This window comes from Chlamydotis macqueenii, chromosome 6 (assembly GCF_036417535.1).
Source record: "Chlamydotis macqueenii isolate bChlMac1 chromosome 6, bChlMac1.mat, whole genome shotgun sequence".
Classification (NCBI taxonomy): domain Eukaryota; kingdom Metazoa; phylum Chordata; class Aves; order Otidiformes; family Otididae; genus Chlamydotis; species Chlamydotis macqueenii.
Window position 1 is genome coordinate 10,538,301 of NC_141561.1, and position 17,733 is coordinate 10,556,033.

Sequence of the window (17,733 nt, forward strand, 5' to 3'; positions counted from 1 at the left end):
TTACTTAAAGGTACATACTTCAAGCAGAAGTGTCGCTTTACATTTGACTATTTTTATGTTACAGTGATGCTATAAAATTGTTTCCTGTATTGCTTGTGTGACACATTTGTGCATACGGACTCCAGGTGAAATTGTTCTGCTGTAGCCCAAAGGAGACGTGTGCTGCAAATAGCTGTCTGGATGTCTTAAAACTCTGCTCTGCTGTTCTGATTGCCTGCAAAGGGGAAGAGTGCTTATGGTGTCTGTAGATGGCAGAAGCCAGTATAAAATTTCTGCTTTTCACAGCAGATGCAACACTTCAGATGAATGTCTGGTGTAAAGTCCCGTTCAAAGCAAAATGGAGTCTAACCCACTCTTGTTTTAATAGATTTTGCTCCCTGTGAAAAGGGAGGATGCTTTTCTCCCTTCTCTGTTTTTTTTGGGGGCGCTTTTCTATATTGCAGAAACACTGCAGCAGCCAGAGCGACTTGGGCAGCCGGTTTAACTGAGGGCACCAGGCGTCTCCGCCGACTTTTCCCTCTGCGGTCACCGAGCTGCCCGGTGAGCTGGGACCTGCCACTTTCTGCCTCTGTGGCCCTCGTCGTAGTTGAATGCCTTGGAAAGCAGCAGGAGATGCAGGAAGAAGTGCTACAAAAACACAGACAATTTTAATTCCCGGTGGTGGTGGTAATTTCTTTACCAGTTTCTGTAATTACTGAGGATGCTCTGTCATATAGCATTTGTGGACTGAGAAGCTGGGAAAAGGCTGTGTTGCGTATGAAAAATGAAATCCCAGTGCTGGGAGGAGCTGGCCGCAGGAGGGCCTTGGCTTCCAGGCAATGGGGTTCCAGAGCCAGGGCCTGGAGCAAACTCCTGAAGGCGCAGGGCTCCCGGGGAGAGGACGACGGGCCTTGCTGAGCCGGGGCCCTGGCACCTCAGCCCGAAACCACTGCACTGAACCGGCTCGCTGGGCACTGCATCGCCCCGCGTTGCTCTGCACAGTGCTGCGCTGCATTCCATTGCCCTGCACTGCACTGCACTGCACTGCACTGCACTGCACTGCACGGGGCTTCAGCGCCCGGCACCACACCGCACCGCATAGCGCTGCGCGGCCTTCTCCCCCCGTCACCTTCACCTCACCTCCTCGCCGCCATCGCCCCGCCCCCGGGGGCCTCACCCCTCCGTGAGCCGCGCCCAATCAGGAGCGCAAGTCGCCTCCGCCCCTCCCTACTCCGTGCTCCCCCTTCGCCTATTGGCGGAGAGCGCTAGCGACGGCGCGGCTTCCATGGCGACGCGGCGGAAGGGCAGTCGAAGATGGCCGCCGAGCTGGGCGGCGGGCGGCCCTGCCCTTACCGGTTGCTGCTCGCCGCTTTTACCCCCGCGCTTCTCCTCCTCGTTCTTCTTCTGCTGCTGCTAAGCTGCGGCCGCGCCGCCGCCTCCCCCACTTCTCCCTGTCACCACCGTGTGCCCAGCGTCGAGGAGGTGGGGTCGCCGTCGGGGCTTCTCAGAGGGCAGTGGGGGGCGAGGGGTCTCCCGTTATGGGGGGAGCACCAGTCTGTCCCCTCACGGCTGCCCCGGGCCGCGCTGGGCGGGGTGCGGGGCGGTTTCTGGCAGCCCGGCGCGGCAGTGCGTGAGGAGGAGGGCGGGAAGCGGCTTGGCTTCGAAACAGACGGAAAGAGGCTCTCGCAGGCCAGGAGGAGCGAGGGGCCTGGGGGCACTCGGGGGTGTTGGCTGTCCAGGTGAGCTGCCTAATCCAGCGGCGTGTTCCTCTCCCTGCCAGGTTGTCTATCAAGTTCCTCTGAAGGAAAATCATGTCTCGAAGAGGAATGTGGATCAACAGCTAAGAATCAAGATTATATATGACAGAAGTGTTGAGGAGTGAGTATCCTGTTGTGATGACTTTTTTTTTTCCTCTGTATCTGAGAATGGAAACCCATTAACTAAAGCCTACTTGTTTTATTTATAGTTTGCTGCCTGAGAAAAGACACCTTATAAAGGTATGTTGTATTTGCTTCTCTCCTTTGTTTGTACATATTTCATTATGTGGATGAAGTTAAGGCTTTAATTAAAGGCTTTGAATACCAGCAAATTCATATCCTCTAGTCAGGGAAACCAAGGCTTTGTGTACACATTATGCCTCCATTCCAAATACTTCCCATGTTCTGACGAATGTTGTTTGACAGGTGCTTGCTATGTCCCAATGTGCAGGGATTTCAGTAAGTGATAGGTATATAGTTTGGTTGGTTTGGTTTTTTTTTTTGGCATCATTAGGAGTATTTTAAATATCTTTCCTGGCTTCTTTTGAGAAACCGTGCAAGTAAGGAGTAAAAAGTAGTGCAGCAGTCAGACTTGAGCATTACAGAGAGACAGGAGCTCCTGCGAAATTTGTGATGGACAGTTCCCAGTGACCAGTAAATTCAGGGCTGAAATAAATACAACCTCTTTGAAGATGTATATTCAAATCAATAATGGCTTCCTTCTCATTTTATCATTCTGATAACAAAATATGGGAATACTGGAACAAAGAATTTCCTCTATATATTGATAACAATTGAACATTTTGGGAAGTCTGGATTTCCACTATTCTAGTATACCACAACATTTGGGAAGTTTCGTGTAACTTGGTAGTTCATGCTTGTAAGATGAGTTATGTCCGCACTGCTACTGATTGACTTTTATTTTTGTTCTGTTCAGAACAAGCTTTTTCCACAAGCTATATCTTATTTGGAGAAGACATTTCAAGTGCGCAAATCCATGGGTACTATATTACTAAGCAGGTATGTAAAAGTTTGTTGAAAATCACTTGCTATATTTGATATTTAACATTGTGTTGTATTGCCTTTAAAATAAGAATAGAACAAGGTTGTAAGAAATGCCCTCCTGAAGCAGACTAGTGACCCATCTGACCCAGTGGTGGTAGCAGATGCTGTTTAAGGAGACCACACAGATCTGTCAGCCTTCCATAGTCAACATCTACATTTGTTACGTTAGAGATTTTAAAGGGTATACATGCTGCCTGTTTCCTTTTACGTGTGTGCCCGTTTATGAACCTGTTCCTTGTCTCTCTTTGAATCTATGGCTGTTCCATTGACAACTGTGAGCATTGTGTCTTCCACAGCAGGGTCAATAACATTCCTCACCATGGAAGTTACATTAAATATCTGTATTACAGTGGTGTTGGGTGCTGTAAGACTATTCTACAGTTTCTTTTTAATAATAAACCAGTGCTGACTGTCTTTTATGTTTGATTGAAGGCAGTGTCAGACAAACCAATATTTAAGGAGGAAAGATGACCCTCACAGGTATTGCCGAGGAGCCTGTGCAAGCCATACAAGATGTGGGCCAATTATAGTTCCTGAGAAACACCTCCAAGTAAGTGAAGCCATCCAAGTGCTTCTTAACCTTTGAAATATTATTGTTTGTGGAAATTAATAAAAATGTTAATATCAATACCTGTGCATAAGTGTCCTGTTTGTGGGAGATCACAAAGTTTGAGTGACAGAACAGAACAACTTGAGTTAGTGGGATTTTCTTTAGTTTATTCTATTGAACCCAAAGTCAAGTAGAACTGGACTGTTTACTGTTCTCTAAGCCTGTGTCGTAGTGAACTGTACAGAAAGGATGAGATTCAAAGCGTGTTAAACTGCTACTAGTCACTTGTTCACTTGGTCAATGAGTGAACAAGGTCTTTTTTTTCAAGACCTTACTTGAAGAGGTTTTCCACTGAACCGGGAGCTTGGTGCAGGAAATGCTTTTAACTTGTTTCCTTGCATGATATTTTGATTCAGCTACTGTATGTGATCAGTATAGTTTTTTTTCTTTTTCTTAGCTTGAAGTTTCAGCTACAGTATTAAAAATGTACCACATTACATGGGAAATGCAATTGCAATGTATATTATTTCTATAAGCCCAACATTTTTTTTAATTTGTAGGAAATAAAGGGTGCTAATTTTGGGATATCTATCTTGGCAGGCTTTTTTTTTTTTTTTTTTTTTTTTTTTCCTCCCCAAAAGGAGCTACCTTCCTTGTGTCTAATAAATCAAAAGAGCTAGTAATTTGAAAGTTAGTTCCTTGGCTCTGGTTTTCTTTACTGTCTTCATAGGGAGTTTTCTCATCTACTGCTGTCTTACAATGGGATTTATTCTTGGCGTCATGCTAATTGCATTTTGTGATGCAAAATATCTGTGTGGCTAATGTATTTTAATTGTTTAATTTGCACATTGTGAAAGCAATGCAGGATGTGCAATGAGAGTGAATGGCACTGCAAACCCACTGGCTTACCTGACCAAGAAGGAGTTCGAGATGCTGACTTTGTACTTTACGTTAGTGCTCTCACTACTGAAAGGTGTGGCCATGAAAATATCATTGCATACGCAGCCTACTGCCAACTGGAAGCTGAAATGGACAGGTAAGTATTCCCTCTGTTGCAAATTCTTTTTTTTAACTAAGCTAACAAGCTTTTTGATTGTTTAGATGTGGAGTTTAATTATTTGCCTGTGTTGTATAATACAACAAAGCAGAAGTCATTATTGAAATAAACAAGCGCTATATTCATAGAATTATAGAATAGTTGGGGTTGCAAGGGACCATCTAGTCCAACCCCCTTGCAAGGAGCAGGGACATCTCCAACCAGATCAGGTTGCTCAGAGCCCCGTCCAACCTGGCCTTGAATGTTTCCAGGGATGGGGCATCCACCACCTCTCTGGGCAACCTGGGCCAGTGTTCCACCACCCTCAGTGTAAAAATGTTTTTCCTTATATCAAGTCTCCTAGTTTAAAACCATTACCCCTCATGCTATCACAACAGGGGCTACCGAAGAGTTTCTTCTCATCTTTCCTGTAGACCCCCTTTAGGTACTTGAAGACCGCTATCAGGTCTCCCCAGAGCCTTTTCTTCTCCAGTCTGAACAGCCCCAACTCTGTCAGCTATAGGAGTGGTGCTCCAGCCCTCTGATCATTTTTGTGGCCTCCTCTGGACGCTCTCCAACAGGTCCAGATCCTTCTGATGTTGTCCAGAGCTGGATGCAGTACTCCAGGTGGGATCTCACCAGAGCAGAGGGGCAGAATCCCTTCCCTCGACCTGCTGGCCACACTTTTGATGCAGCCCAGGATGCGGTTGGCTTTCTGGGCTGCAAGTGCACATTGCTGGTTCTCATTGAGCTTCTCGTCTGCGGGCATTCCCAAGTCCTTCTCCTCAGGGCTGCTCTCAGTCCATTCTCCAACCAGCCTGTGTTTGTACTTGGGATCGCCCCAACCCAGATGCAGAACCTTGCATTTCGCCTTGTTGAACTTGGTGAGGTTCACATGGGCCCACCTCTCCAGCCTGTCAAGGTCCCTCTGGATGGCTTCCCCTCCTTCCTCATGTAAAACCACAAAACCATCAAATAGTGCTTAACTTGCAAAGCTGAAACATTTAAGTCAAAGCTAATCCTCCACTGTTATTGCCTAAACTTTATCTCAAGATCCTGTTTCTGTTGAAATGAATGTCATAGTTTCACAAATTTAAAGGAGAATGCAAACAAGCCCTACGTGTGGCTTTTGTTTCTAGTTCGGTTGTAGTCGTTGTGACAGACGCTTTGTATCTCTATCGTGTCTTACCTAAAATTCAGATCTCTTACACTGTTACACTAACACCTGTGCAGAATACTGAATATAGGGATTGATCCCATCCCTCTCCATTTCTACAGTAAACTAGTCGCTGTATTGTTAACAGACTATTTATAAATGATCGGGGAAGTTGTTTGGAAGAACTTATTTTTACATTAGTCTCTGTTTTCTTTTAAATCTTCTGCCTCTTCAAGTGACTATGATTTGAATTTGCTAGTATTTTACTAAAAAACAATGTAACTTTAAAACTGTCTTCCAGGCCAATAGCAGGATATGCTAACTTGTGTCCAAATATGATTTCAACGCAAGCTCAGGAATTTGTTGGCATGTTGTCTACAGTGAAACATGAGATCATCCATGCACTGGTAAGGGTTGGTATTATAAAATGTGTTTCCCTGAAATTTGTGCCTGCTTCCTCACATACCTCCAGCTTGTTGCAAGAGAAGGGTGTTTGGTGGAGGAAAGCTCTTACTTTACCTCGTTCAATTTGAGTGATAATTGCCTTGAGGTGCGGTACTTCGGTGTATCTGCGGTGGGTGTGATAACTCTTTCATGGCATTTGACTTTGTATATGAATATCTTACTAAAGGTTTCTGGGTGCTTTGTTCTTAACTTGAAGGGTTTCTCTGCTGGACTCTTTGCATTTTACCGTGACAATGATGGAAAACCTTTGACAACAAGATATGCAGATGGACTCCCTCCTTTTAATGAAAGGTATTTATTTTTTAGACGTCTTGGTACTCCCATTGAAGGATGTATTCTTGCAGTCAGCCTGTTGAAAATCCAACTTGATTCCTTTATTGAAATGCATTGCTTTTGTTATGTTCAAACATTGGTGTGTTGTTTTTTGTTTTTTTTTTTTTTAAGTCTTTCTTTACATTGGCATTGAGCACTTGTGTCATCCACATCTATGCATATATTACAAACTAAGGCAGGATTTCATTAATCAAGAAGCTTGAGGTTAAGCAATAAAATTACCTATGCCTAAATTTTGATGCTTTCTGAACACCTTATTAAAATGAGACTTCTGTTTTCTTCGTCTGTCTAATGTCAGTGCAGTTCATTTTTATTTAAGATATATATCATTCAAGGTTTATAGCTATGCAGAACTGACAAAGTGTTTACTGTATGATTTTTCTGACTTGTTATTGAATTAAAAATTTGCGGGTTTTTTTTTCCCTCTCTCCATCTAGTTGATATGGTAGAAATGTTCTTCCAGGTGTTTTTTTTTGGTTTTTGGTTGTTTTTTTTTTTGTATATGGAAGGGTAGAGAACTCTTGGTCTTGTTCAGCTTCCTTTTTATAACAGGAATTCTTAGGATTTTTAATTTCTTACACTTTTGTTAACTGTAGAAAATACGTCTTGAGTCTACAGACATCTTTTTAATAATCTTACTTTGTCTTATTAAATCAGAGTTGTATAGATAAGGAATGCATATCTTATGGAGGAGAAATGTTGCATATTAAATCTAAACTTCAGGAAGCATGAGGAAGTATAGAGATTATTCATTATTCTCTTTCTTACAGAGAGAAATCTTTGCACAGTAGTGTGTATTAGTGGGAAAGATTTCTAACCAAAATGTTCTTCTTACAGTCTAGGTTTGTATCAGTGGAGCAATAAAGTTGTTCATAAAGCAGTGAGATTATGGGACGTACGTGGTGGCAAAATGCTGCGTCATGCTGTTTATCTTCTGATAACACCTCGTGTAGTTGTAAGTGTGCATTAACTTAAACTTTTACAGTTTGTATGCCAAGGTTACCATCACATTCTTGAGTCATAAATATTTCTTATTCTTTAAGAAGTAATAACCTAACATTGAATTCCTTTGTCTTGAAAGCATGGCCCAAAGACTATGCAATTGAGAAGGTGTAATTAGTTGAGAATGTGTATCCAAAGTAAGGTGGAAGATGGTTGACAGACTGTATAAAATAAATAAATTGACATAGTAAGAGACCATGAAGGGATTGGGAAGTAAATTATAAAAGGTTAAGCAAAACTGATACTGAATAGATTCCTTAATCCTACTCTTAAGATGTTTTCCTGCAGACTTAAGACACCTAGTACTCCCATTGGTATTGGAAATAAGTTACAGTGTTAATCATATTTGGCCACAAATAATCTTTTTGTTTGTTTTAAATCTAACACTATATAGAGTAAACTTAGTTTACCTACCCCTGTTTTGAAAAGTGGCCGTGCTGGTTAAACTGTTCAGAGCATTAAAGGTGCTCCTGGTAGTGCCGCACTGGCATGGGCTGGGCTCTGGACCATAAGACCACAGCATTTTTGTGATGCCTCTTAAGATTTTTCAGATGTTTTGCAGAAAACTTCCCCATGCAAAACTAGTTAACAGTAACAGCTTTTGATAGAAAAGTGGTTTTTCTCCGAAACATTTGACAGAAGCAGGATTGTAGTGTTCCTACATTGTTTGAGTTTTTTGGTTTTTGGTTTTTTTTTGTTTGTTGTTTTTTTTTTTTTTTTCATATGGTCTTTAGTGTGTGTATGCTATTCTTAGCTAATTCTGTTGCTGTTTTATTCTTGTAAACTTCCATGCTTTATTTCCAGGAGATAAGTAGACAGATTGTTAGGCTTTGTGTCGGGGTACTTGTTGGCTTAGTCAGCCTCTGAGTAGGAGAAGTGTTTTGCATTCAGAGGAAAACAAGATGGTAGAAACAGGAATGCTGACATACTTTTAAAAGATAATTCTAGAAGATTAGGACTACATGTGAGAATCTGTCTCAGTATTTTGAGAGTTTTGTTGAATGTTTTATTTTTAGGAAGAAGCTCGAAAACATTTTGATTGTCCAATTCTAGAGGGAATGGAGCTTGAAAATCAAGGTGGCATGGGTACTGAGCTCAATCACTGGGAGAAGAGATTGTTGGAGGTTGGTCCTGAGATTAGGAATGGGGAGAGGTGTGGGAACGTCTGCTCCCTCGCCTTTATGTTTAAGTTTATAGTGGTACCTACTAGAGCCTTGAAAATGCAGCTGTATCAAACCTCACTGAAATATATCACAAACAATATTAAAGTACAAATACTTTAATGTTAATTTTCTAGATAAATCTATCCTTTTACTTTATTGCTAAGTCTCAGAGTATGAGTTTGAGATAAGCTGATTACTAAAAAAACTAAATATCTCTTACTTTTGTCTGCCATTTACCCTTTTGAGAAGGTATGCTCCCTTTTCAGGGGAAAGAGGGTATTCCTTTGAGTCAATTCAACTTTGTCACCCTCTGCCTCTTATACATCAAATATTTGATCACTCTGTCTATTCATTATCTTGAGTTTGTCTTTATTCACGTGGGGTTAGTTTTTGCCGTCTCTACTCCAGAACCTCATCTGATCAAGGAAACACTTATTTCCCTCCTGACATTTAAGCTTATTTTTATTTATAACTTCGTGTTGTGTGATATTTTTGGCAGACATTGGCCATGAATAACGTTTAGCTGGAATTTGGAATGAGGTTTCTGATTTCTATAATTCTGAAGCTTTGTAGGGTGGAGTACTTCTGGTTCCTTTTGTGAAAGAGATTGGGATTTGATTGTCAATAGTAAGAAGAGACTGGAAATAAAATACTTTTTCATAGGAAGTATTTCCTTACAATAATGATTTTCATTGGCTTGCTAATAGTAACTGGTAACTTTCAGAATGAAGCAATGACTGGATCCCATACACAGAATCGAGTCTTTTCCAGGATCACCTTGGCATTAATGGAAGATACAGGGTAAGAATTAATAAGAAGAGGTTTTTTTGTTGTTGTTGTTAATTTGTGTTTTGTTTTCACTGTGCTTGATTTCATTAGGAATTGATGCACTTGTGCTTATCCATCTGCAATACAGTAGATAATCCGCATTACATTAGACAAGGAGATACACCTACTATGTTAATTTTTCTTCATGTTTTTCAAAACTCATCCATTCTTAATCTAGCCTTAAAAACCCTTGCATTGCAATGCATAGTTCTGTTTGTAGTGTCTGTTTATTTTTTTCTTACTCTAAGTCCTCTCTCAGTCCCATGCAGTACATATTGATTATTTTTTCAGCTCGTGTAGATAGAAAACATACATGGAAGAAAATTTCATCTTTCTGTATGCATTGTTTCTCTGCAGATTAAGATTCATTGCTGTTGAACAAATAAGTAATAAAATGTTTTTTTTTAATTCATTAACTTTTTTAATTCGTTGACTTGAAAAAGAATGAAATTAGAATATATTTTGTTACAGGCAGGAAGAAGTACAGTTTCCTTCTTTCTTTATTTGAAGACCTTAAGGCATAGTATGGCATCTTTGAACTGCTGTCTTATTAATCAGAACGCTGATTTTTTAAGTAACTATATCCTTATTTCAAAATACCTTTACAGGTGGTATAAAGCAAATTACAGCATGGCAGAGAAATTAGATTGGGGACGCAATAAAGGCTGTGACTTTGTAATGAAGAGCTGTAAATTCTGGATCGACCAAAAGAGACAAAAGTAAGAATACAGTCTTTTTAAAAAATATAAAGGAAACCCTGATGCTTGTTTACATTTGTCCTTCAAATGCAACTCAGTAAAAAGAAATAGAAGTACATACAGAATAACAAGGAATGCTGTTCTAAGTACCTTCAGCATCCACCCAGGAAGGAGCAGACGCATCCCACCCAATAAATACAGAGCCGAACATCTTAGGGTGTAGAATGCATTTACGCTATGAGAGGGCTTTAGAGAGGAGGGGAGGGACTTAATCTAAAAGTGTTTGCTTTCTTATTTTGTCCCTTTTAACTGGAAATGCAACCAGTATCATTTTGCATTACTGGATTGTACTTAAAGCAACAGAAGATGATAGCCATCTTCAAAACAAAGCCTTCCTTGTTTGTTTGTTACAATACTCACACATTTCTAGGACACAGCTGGATAGTGGGCTTGTTTTTCTTGTATGTTTTTTTTCTTTGAAGTTTACAAAGCAATGTCATTAAAACTAAATAGGTGAGTACACTGTAACTTTGTTTGATGGCTTGATATTCTTTAAATTACAAAGGTCATAACCAGACAAATAACAATAATTAACTTCCAGAGAAGAAGTCGGTGCTTCTTTGTGTGATTGACTGAGTGTGGGGGAGAGTGGGAACAGACAGTCTTGACAGACTGCTTAGTGAAATTATGAAAAGCAGTTAAAGTGATCTAATGTGGAGGTTTGATTTTTTTTTTTTTTTTTTTTTTTTTAGGAGGCAATTAATCAGTCCATACTGCGACACTTTGAGGAGTAATCCTTTGCAGTTAACCTGCAGACAGGACCAAAGAGCAGTAGCAGTGTGCAACTTGCAGAAGTTTCCAAAGCAGTTACCTCAGGAATACCAGGTATAATGGATCTTACTTTACAAAATAACTAAGTATTTTTGTTCTTGTGCTTTGCAGCCAGGTTTGGTTGCATTTTATTTTTTTTCTTCTTCTGAACTAGTAGATAAGAATAGATGTTGTGGAAATTGTTTGCTTAGTTTATTATAAGGAGTCTGGAGGCTGAAAAAAAGCCTTGGGATCTTAATAAAACAATAAGGATGTCTCTTTGCCATCTAAGTGAATGGAAACGTTGCTCTGTAACTGATGGAAACATTGCTACATAACAGAAGTCCCCCAGAATGTTTTGTTTGTGATATTTCTTCACCCAGACTGCTGCCTTGTGTCATTGCATGCTAAGAAATTTGTTCTGTTCCATCCTGGAGAATGCTATGATTGCAAAGGAGGGGCAGGGGAAGGGGTGGTGAATGATACATGCAAACGTGAATCTCTCTGCATTATTTAGGTATTCTTAAATACTTCTGGCTCATGTGGTTCATATGTATTGTAAGTTGTTGTTAATAGCATTCCTGAGTAGTTGATGTTCTTACAGCTGTAGTGATTGGTTCTATTTAAAAACTGGTTGTACACTTGTCTTTGCACAAACTGCTTCACTACCTATTTTTTTTTTTGCAGTATTTTGACAATCTTAATGGAGTACCAGCAGAAGAATTGCCTTATTATGGTGGCTCAGTAGAAATTGCTGACTATTGTCCCTTTAGTCAAGAATTTAGTTGGCATTTAAATGGTGAATTTCAACGCAGCTCAGACTGTAGAATAACTGAAAACCAACCAGGTCAGTCTTCAGGACTTCGGTATGGTATTTAAGAGACTACATTTGTTAATCTGGAATGGACTTGCTGTATATTCAAACTAACTGGATGTGAAATTAGTTTTATGGTACTAGCTATGTAAAAGCTGTGTTGGGGTGAGAAGCACAGCACAACTGCCTTGTACACCTAGGAAGCAAACACTCACATCTAATACAAGAATTGCATAAGAACTGAACAGGAATTAACCCCCAATGGTGCAAATATAAGACAAAGAGTACAGGTGGGGGTTGATTGGTTGTTTTTTGAGTGAAAAAGAATTCCACTTTCTACCTTTGTAGATCTTTGTTCAAGGCAAGGAGCTTTGCGAATTACCAGAACATGGACTTGCCTCCTTAGGGTAGTGCATGAACTTTCAATATTGCGAAGCTCCAGACTGCTGTAGGATATTACCTGTCTGTGCAGTTGTCTCAAAAACAAACAAATAAACACTGTCTGCCCTCAAGCCAGCAAGCACAGCTGCCACTCACTGAGGGCAAACATATCCACATAGTGCTGATGGAAAGTGCTTGCCTTTTTTTTTATTTTTTAAATCTTGGATTTCTTCCCACCTTACATTCAAGACATCCCAAATAGATGATGATAAATGGTCTGAAAGATTCCAAAAGTAAACCTTGAACTGCGTGTGGAGACATTAACTAATTATAGCATATTAAGTTGATGTGGAGTTTCTGTTCCCCTAGGAAGTTGCAATTCATTATATTCTTTCTACCTTAGATCCTACCAAAAACTATGGTGCAGAGAAGTATGGGCCAAACTCTGTATGTCTTATTCAGAAATCTGCTTTTGTCATGGAACAGTGTAGGAGGAAACTCAGTTACCCCGACTGGGGTAGTGGATGTTATCAAGTAAGTATGTGTTGGGTTTTTACTTTATTTTTTTAAATAACACCAAAGGAAAATGTCAGGCATAAAATGTGGGCTGCCCGTTAGAACTGCTAGAACTTCGCACCTGGACACTTACGTGATCTTCTCTGCCTTAAATCACTAGATTATATGACATGCCTTGAACATAAATGTCTTCTGACTATAAGCCTGTAGTTCGGATCACGCATCAAGCTAAATGTGTGGCCGGTGGGAAGGCTGTGCGTTACTTCCAGGCTTGTTAGGAACTTCATCTGTATTATCCTTGTGACACTTTCTCCATAGTTAAGTAGGAATACTTATATTGGAATCTTCTGTTGAAACTTAATATTAATTAGTCGCTCTGATTTTTCAAAGGTGGAAAGCACTGTGCATGTCACTTATTTTTCATTATCCTCCTTCTCCTCAGGACTGTCTCTCTAAAGGTGTCACTTTCAATGACAGCACAATTCTTAAAAAGTAGTCATTAGCAGAAGCTGAATTTTACCTGTTCTCAGTTGATCTGCATAATTGCACGAGAAGAGTACAGTCAATACTTTAAAGCATTGTTTAGCCAAATAGTTGCTCTGAGTGCATTAATGTACTTGTGTTTGATCTATGCTGTAATACTGGCTGCTTACTGAATGTAGTATTTACTTATTGAAAGAACCTCCAACCCCCAAAACACATTTCTGATAAATCGTGATACAGACTTCACTTTTATTCTTTTATTTTAAGGTTTCTTGTTCTCCACGAGGGCTGCATGTTTGGGTCAAGGACACTACGTACTTATGCAGCCGCTCCGGTCAGGTATTAACTGTGAGCATTCAGATGAATGGCTGGATACATGTTGGGAATCTGATTTGCCCAGCCTGTTCAGACTTCTGTGACTCCTGTCCTCCAGAGCAGGATCCTCCAGCTTCTAACTTAACAAGAGCTACACCAGTCGGTAGGTTGCCTTATAATTTGCTGAAGTGAAACTTGATATTAAATGTCTGAAAACACTCAAGGTTTGTGTCAGCTCTGACTGTCAGGGGAAAAGGAAAGGAGAGCCTTGGCCTGGCTGTTCTAAGAGTACTCACTTGTTTAACTTCCCATTTACAATGTTAATGGTGTAATTCAGAACATGGAAGTTAGGTGCCAGTTTGCTTTTTGAGGGAGGAAAAAAGCTTAATTCACTGACTATCAAGTAATCTTTTGTCAAGAAAAGATCACTTTCTACAAAGCCAACTGATGAAAGAGAAGAGTCTTGACAATATTTCACACTAGTGGGTTATTTTTAAGCCTTTGACCAATTCTTTAATTGTTGAACGTGCTGTCTCTACTGCTGTTTTCAAGGAAAAAAATAAATCTGTTTAGGTAAACACGTGATTCTTTTCTCAAAGGGATGTTCTTGGGTTTGCTTGTACCATTTCAAATAGTTTTGTTTTTTCTCAGAGATGGCAACATTTCAGTAGTTGGTGGAATGATTCCTATAGATAAGATTTTAGCATGAGAAAGCTGTAACCTAGGAGATTCACAGCTCTGGCATCTATTTAAATTCATGCTTAGTGTTTCTCACACATATATGCATCTCAGTGTGTGGATGTATATAAAATGTTTACCTTCACGTCTTTGGCTTTCTTAAGCCTCATGGCTATGTTATTACCTACCTACGGATAAACTTCTTGATTCATGCACTGAGTTTTCCCCCCTCATTTTTTTTTTCTCTCTCTCTTCAGCTTGATGTTTTGTGGCTTGAGTTTTTATACAACTTGCAGCCAAAAAGTATTCGTAAAACAGTCTTTTAAGAATCTTTGGTTATGAAATGCTACTTCTCCCTCATTATGCCCTAGGAAACTTCTTGCACTTTTCTTGCAATACTGATAAATTTTTTTCATTTGTTCTCCTAATTGCTATTAGTTAAGGAATGTAGAAATTTATTTAATTGTAAAGGGAATAATACTGTTATTTGGTTGATTTGAATTTATAGCCTTGACAGCTAGAATAAATCAGTGCAGATCACTGCAAATATGTTTTTGTTCTTTGGTGTTTTTTAATGTTCTCTTTATTATTTTATCTTCTTTTTAAATATACAGTTTATAAGCTTTATGGTGTTTTGGTTTTTTTTTTTATTTTAGACTTATGTTCCTGCTCGTCTAGCCTGGTTGTAACCCTTTGGCTATTGATGGCTAACTTAATCCCCCTGCTAACAGGATTATTTCTTTGTGCATAAAGTTAAGCACTGGGCAAGAAGATGTTCCAAGATGATACACCATCACGTTGCACTCCTTATCGTGGAGCATGGAGTTTTTTCTCTGCAGGGAACTGTCTTCTGCTGGACCTCATCTCTTCTGGCAACTATCGGTGCAGACAGTACTCAGGGAGGTACTGACAAAAGCAGCCAGAGTTTGAGAGGAGGAAAATTTACCTTGTTGTCTCAATAAGTGCCAGTATTTTCCTCAGTTGCAACCTTTGATTTTTTTTGACGCAGTAACAAGATCCACTATGCCAATCGTGTTAGGCTACCTGGCAACTCACTCAAGATTTGAAACGAGAACTCTTCTGTAATAGATCTGAGGGTTGTTTTTTTGTTATGTCCTCTGTGTGACTGGTAGCAAAGCATCCTCAAACTGGAAATATACCTCAGTCAAAGCCATGTAAAAATCAGTTGTCATCACTGCTAATAACCCAGGCCTAAACAGATGAGGGAATTTTTTGTTTGTTTTGTCAATTCTTAATATTTATTGGGGGAAAAAATAGTTCAATGAGACAGACCAGTGGTTGGCAAGTGTCTCCACAACTGGATTCTGCAGCTTTGAGGCTTCTCAGAATTCATACTAGTTTGCGGTAAAGCAGTTAATTCTTGGGGCTTGCATAAACCTTCCTGTGTGCACAAAGTGGAATTTCAGACTAGTAACCAAGACAACTGTCTAGAAATCCTCTTCTCATTTAGCATATGCCAGTTCTGCTGTGAAATTTAGTACATCAAATGTTTGAATATTCTCAGAGTAATTTCCTAGGCAAATGCATTTCAGTACTGACACCCAATCTGTAAAATCGGGATAGGTTTTCTGATTATTTTTACTTTTGTTGGTTTGGTTCTTAAATAATGGCATTGTTATTTTTTAAATACTATGAACATAAATGCAGCTGTTCTCATTTTTTGTTGCAGGGCAAACCAGTAGCAATGGCAGCTATAATCTTACAGGACCATATTGACTTCTCTAGACCAAAAACTACATTGAATGTGTAAAGAAAAGTCTAATCTGTCTTTTTTTTCTTCTTTTTTTTCCCCTCTACTTTTTCTTTGACCTATAAATACTATGGATTATTTGAGTATTTGTAATATGTTAAAGAATCAGACATTTTGAACCACACGAGGGCACACTTTGGTACAAAATTAGTAACTTGACAGAATATATAAGAGGAAGGAAATGAGCAAAATCTGTCCAGCTAAGGACAGCTGCTCTATAGGACACTTGTTTTTATTTGTTTCTGACTCTATAATGTGTTACAAATAATCCTGTTTGGAGTGAAAGAAACTCTTATGTGGTCCAGTCCATTGTCTGTCCACTTAGGATAGTTTTCATTCTTGGAAAAGTGTTAAACTTGAGGGAGCAGATGTGCCCAGGGCACTAAAACATGCAAATATAGGGAGAAATATGATGTTACTCTGCTTCTTAAATGTGCTGTGATGTTAGAATTGTCAGTGGCTAGATGGCTTTCCAAAATGAAAGGTAGGAGGATGAAAGGGGTAGGGAGTAAAACTTCTTTAGCTATGATTAAACTTCTTTAATAATAGGACTTCCATTGTAATTGTAGGAAAATCTTTGTGCCTACTGGACTTGGGTTTTTTTATTTTTTATTTAAAGAAACTGTTACGACACTACTGAGGCGAGTAAGCTGCAACCTAAAACTGTCTGAAGGCATCACAGTTGAGAGAGTACCTTGCGCTGGGCTAGTTCCCCTTCTTAACTGCAGGTTAAGTTTGCTTTGAATTATACAAGGCCTAGGCTAGCCTTAAATAGGTGTTTCTGAGAAGCAATACAGATTAGGAATCAAATGCTTTAAATGTGTACAAGTTTGAATGAAGAAACACTCGGATTAATAAGTGAACACTGATTATTTTAATATATGCACAATCAACAGTCGGTGTAAATTGATTCCTTGAAAACATAAAGGTTTGAGAATACATCTTAGGTCCCAGAGGTTGATATTGTCTTTTTTGTCTGTTGTGCAATAATACAGTTTAAACGGTATCGGTCAACAACAATGCTTTTGATACTTGAAAAGAAATTATTGGTTATTTTTTCTTACTGTGAAATAATTGCACTGTCTGAACTTTCTGGTTAACTTTATACCCGTTAAACTTTTTTACTGGTGTTAATTTATTGTGCTCGGTATTTGATATGCTAGTCTCCTGTCTGTGAAGTGTGAAATTTGTCATATTTTATTGAATATTTTTATCTTCTACACAGTTGTTTATCATGAGGGCTTTCCTTCTTTTATTCTCTCTTCCTGAGAATTAACTGAAAGATGGCTTAAAAAGTCGATGCTTACCTACTTCTGAATTGTATGCGTTAATTAAAGAAAGAGGCTGTAGTGCATTGTACCTACAGGGAAAAAATCTGCCTGTCAGAGCTTTTTTGGTCAGATTCACCAGTACCTGCTGAGTAGCTGCATCAGTGAAGTAAAACGATTACTGCCTTAATAATCTGAGATTTCAGTCGTAATTTCTTTGACGTGCAGCCTTTCAACTGGCTGTGAACTGCAGAACTGGACGTGACTTTGGGGAGTCGGGGAGGGAAGATATTTTAGTGGGCAAAATCCAACATGTTATATCCTGTCAGTGCGTTAGCAGCTGTAGCCATGTTGGAACTGCCAAGGAATGTGTCGAGTTCAATTTAAAGTGAGAATGAATTGGTGTTCATCAAAAATCATATTTGAGTAAAACTGACTACCTCAGTTCTGTTTGTCTTTGAGTTAAGCTTCTAGCCTGCTGTGAACTTCCAGATCTCAAGATTAATTAAGTCAAAATATGTCTCAGGTTTTTAAGAGCAAAATAAATATGGTAGGAAGCATAAGCCATTTCTGAGCGTAGAACACAGCTAAAATCGTAGCTTAAGCCAATCAGTTATGTAGCCTTAAGTGTAGTTTCCCCAGTAAACCTCAGTATTGCTTTTAAA

General features: G+C 39.4%; 1 protein-coding gene across 2 annotated transcripts; it reads left to right on the plus strand.

Annotated features, from left to right (window-relative positions):
* Window positions 1–119: 119 nt before the first annotated feature.
* Window positions 120–17,261, plus strand: LMLN (leishmanolysin like peptidase). Of its 2 annotated transcripts, none has more exons than XM_086750491.1 (17): window positions 120–666; window positions 1,760–1,857; window positions 1,946–1,976; window positions 2,674–2,756; window positions 3,234–3,351; window positions 4,209–4,387; window positions 5,845–5,950; window positions 6,205–6,299; window positions 7,179–7,296; window positions 8,360–8,467; window positions 9,231–9,307; window positions 9,943–10,053; window positions 10,785–10,917; window positions 11,530–11,689; window positions 12,441–12,571; window positions 13,304–13,514; window positions 14,686–17,261. In XM_086750491.1, exons 4-17 carry the CDS (start codon window positions 2,734–2,736, stop codon window positions 14,778–14,780), a joined length of 1,665 nt encoding a protein of 554 aa, XP_086606617.1. In that variant the 5' UTR covers window positions 120–666; window positions 1,760–1,857; window positions 1,946–1,976; window positions 2,674–2,733; the 3' UTR covers window positions 14,781–17,261. The 2 variants fall into 2 exon arrangements, with proteins under 2 accessions (XP_086606617.1, XP_086606616.1); XM_086750490.1 differs by lacking the exon at window positions 120–666 and adding an exon at window positions 1,121–1,461.
* The last annotated feature ends 472 nt before the right edge of the window (window positions 17,262–17,733 follow it).

What these genes read in the sequence shown, in the direction of transcription:
- LMLN (XM_086750490.1), top strand. Translation starts at nt 1,294, where the DNA reads ATGGCCGCCGAGCTGGGCGGCGGGCGGCCCTGCCCTTACCGGTTGCTG. An exon ending in AGAAAAGACACCTTATAAAG is followed by an intron (nt 1,977 to 2,673) that starts GTATGTTGTATT and finishes TGTTCTGTTCAG; the next exon opens with AACAAGCTTTTTCCACAAGC. An exon ending in CTCCCTCCTTTTAATGAAAG is followed by an intron (nt 6,300 to 7,178) that starts GTATTTATTTTT and finishes TTCTTCTTACAG; the next exon opens with TCTAGGTTTGTATCAGTGGA.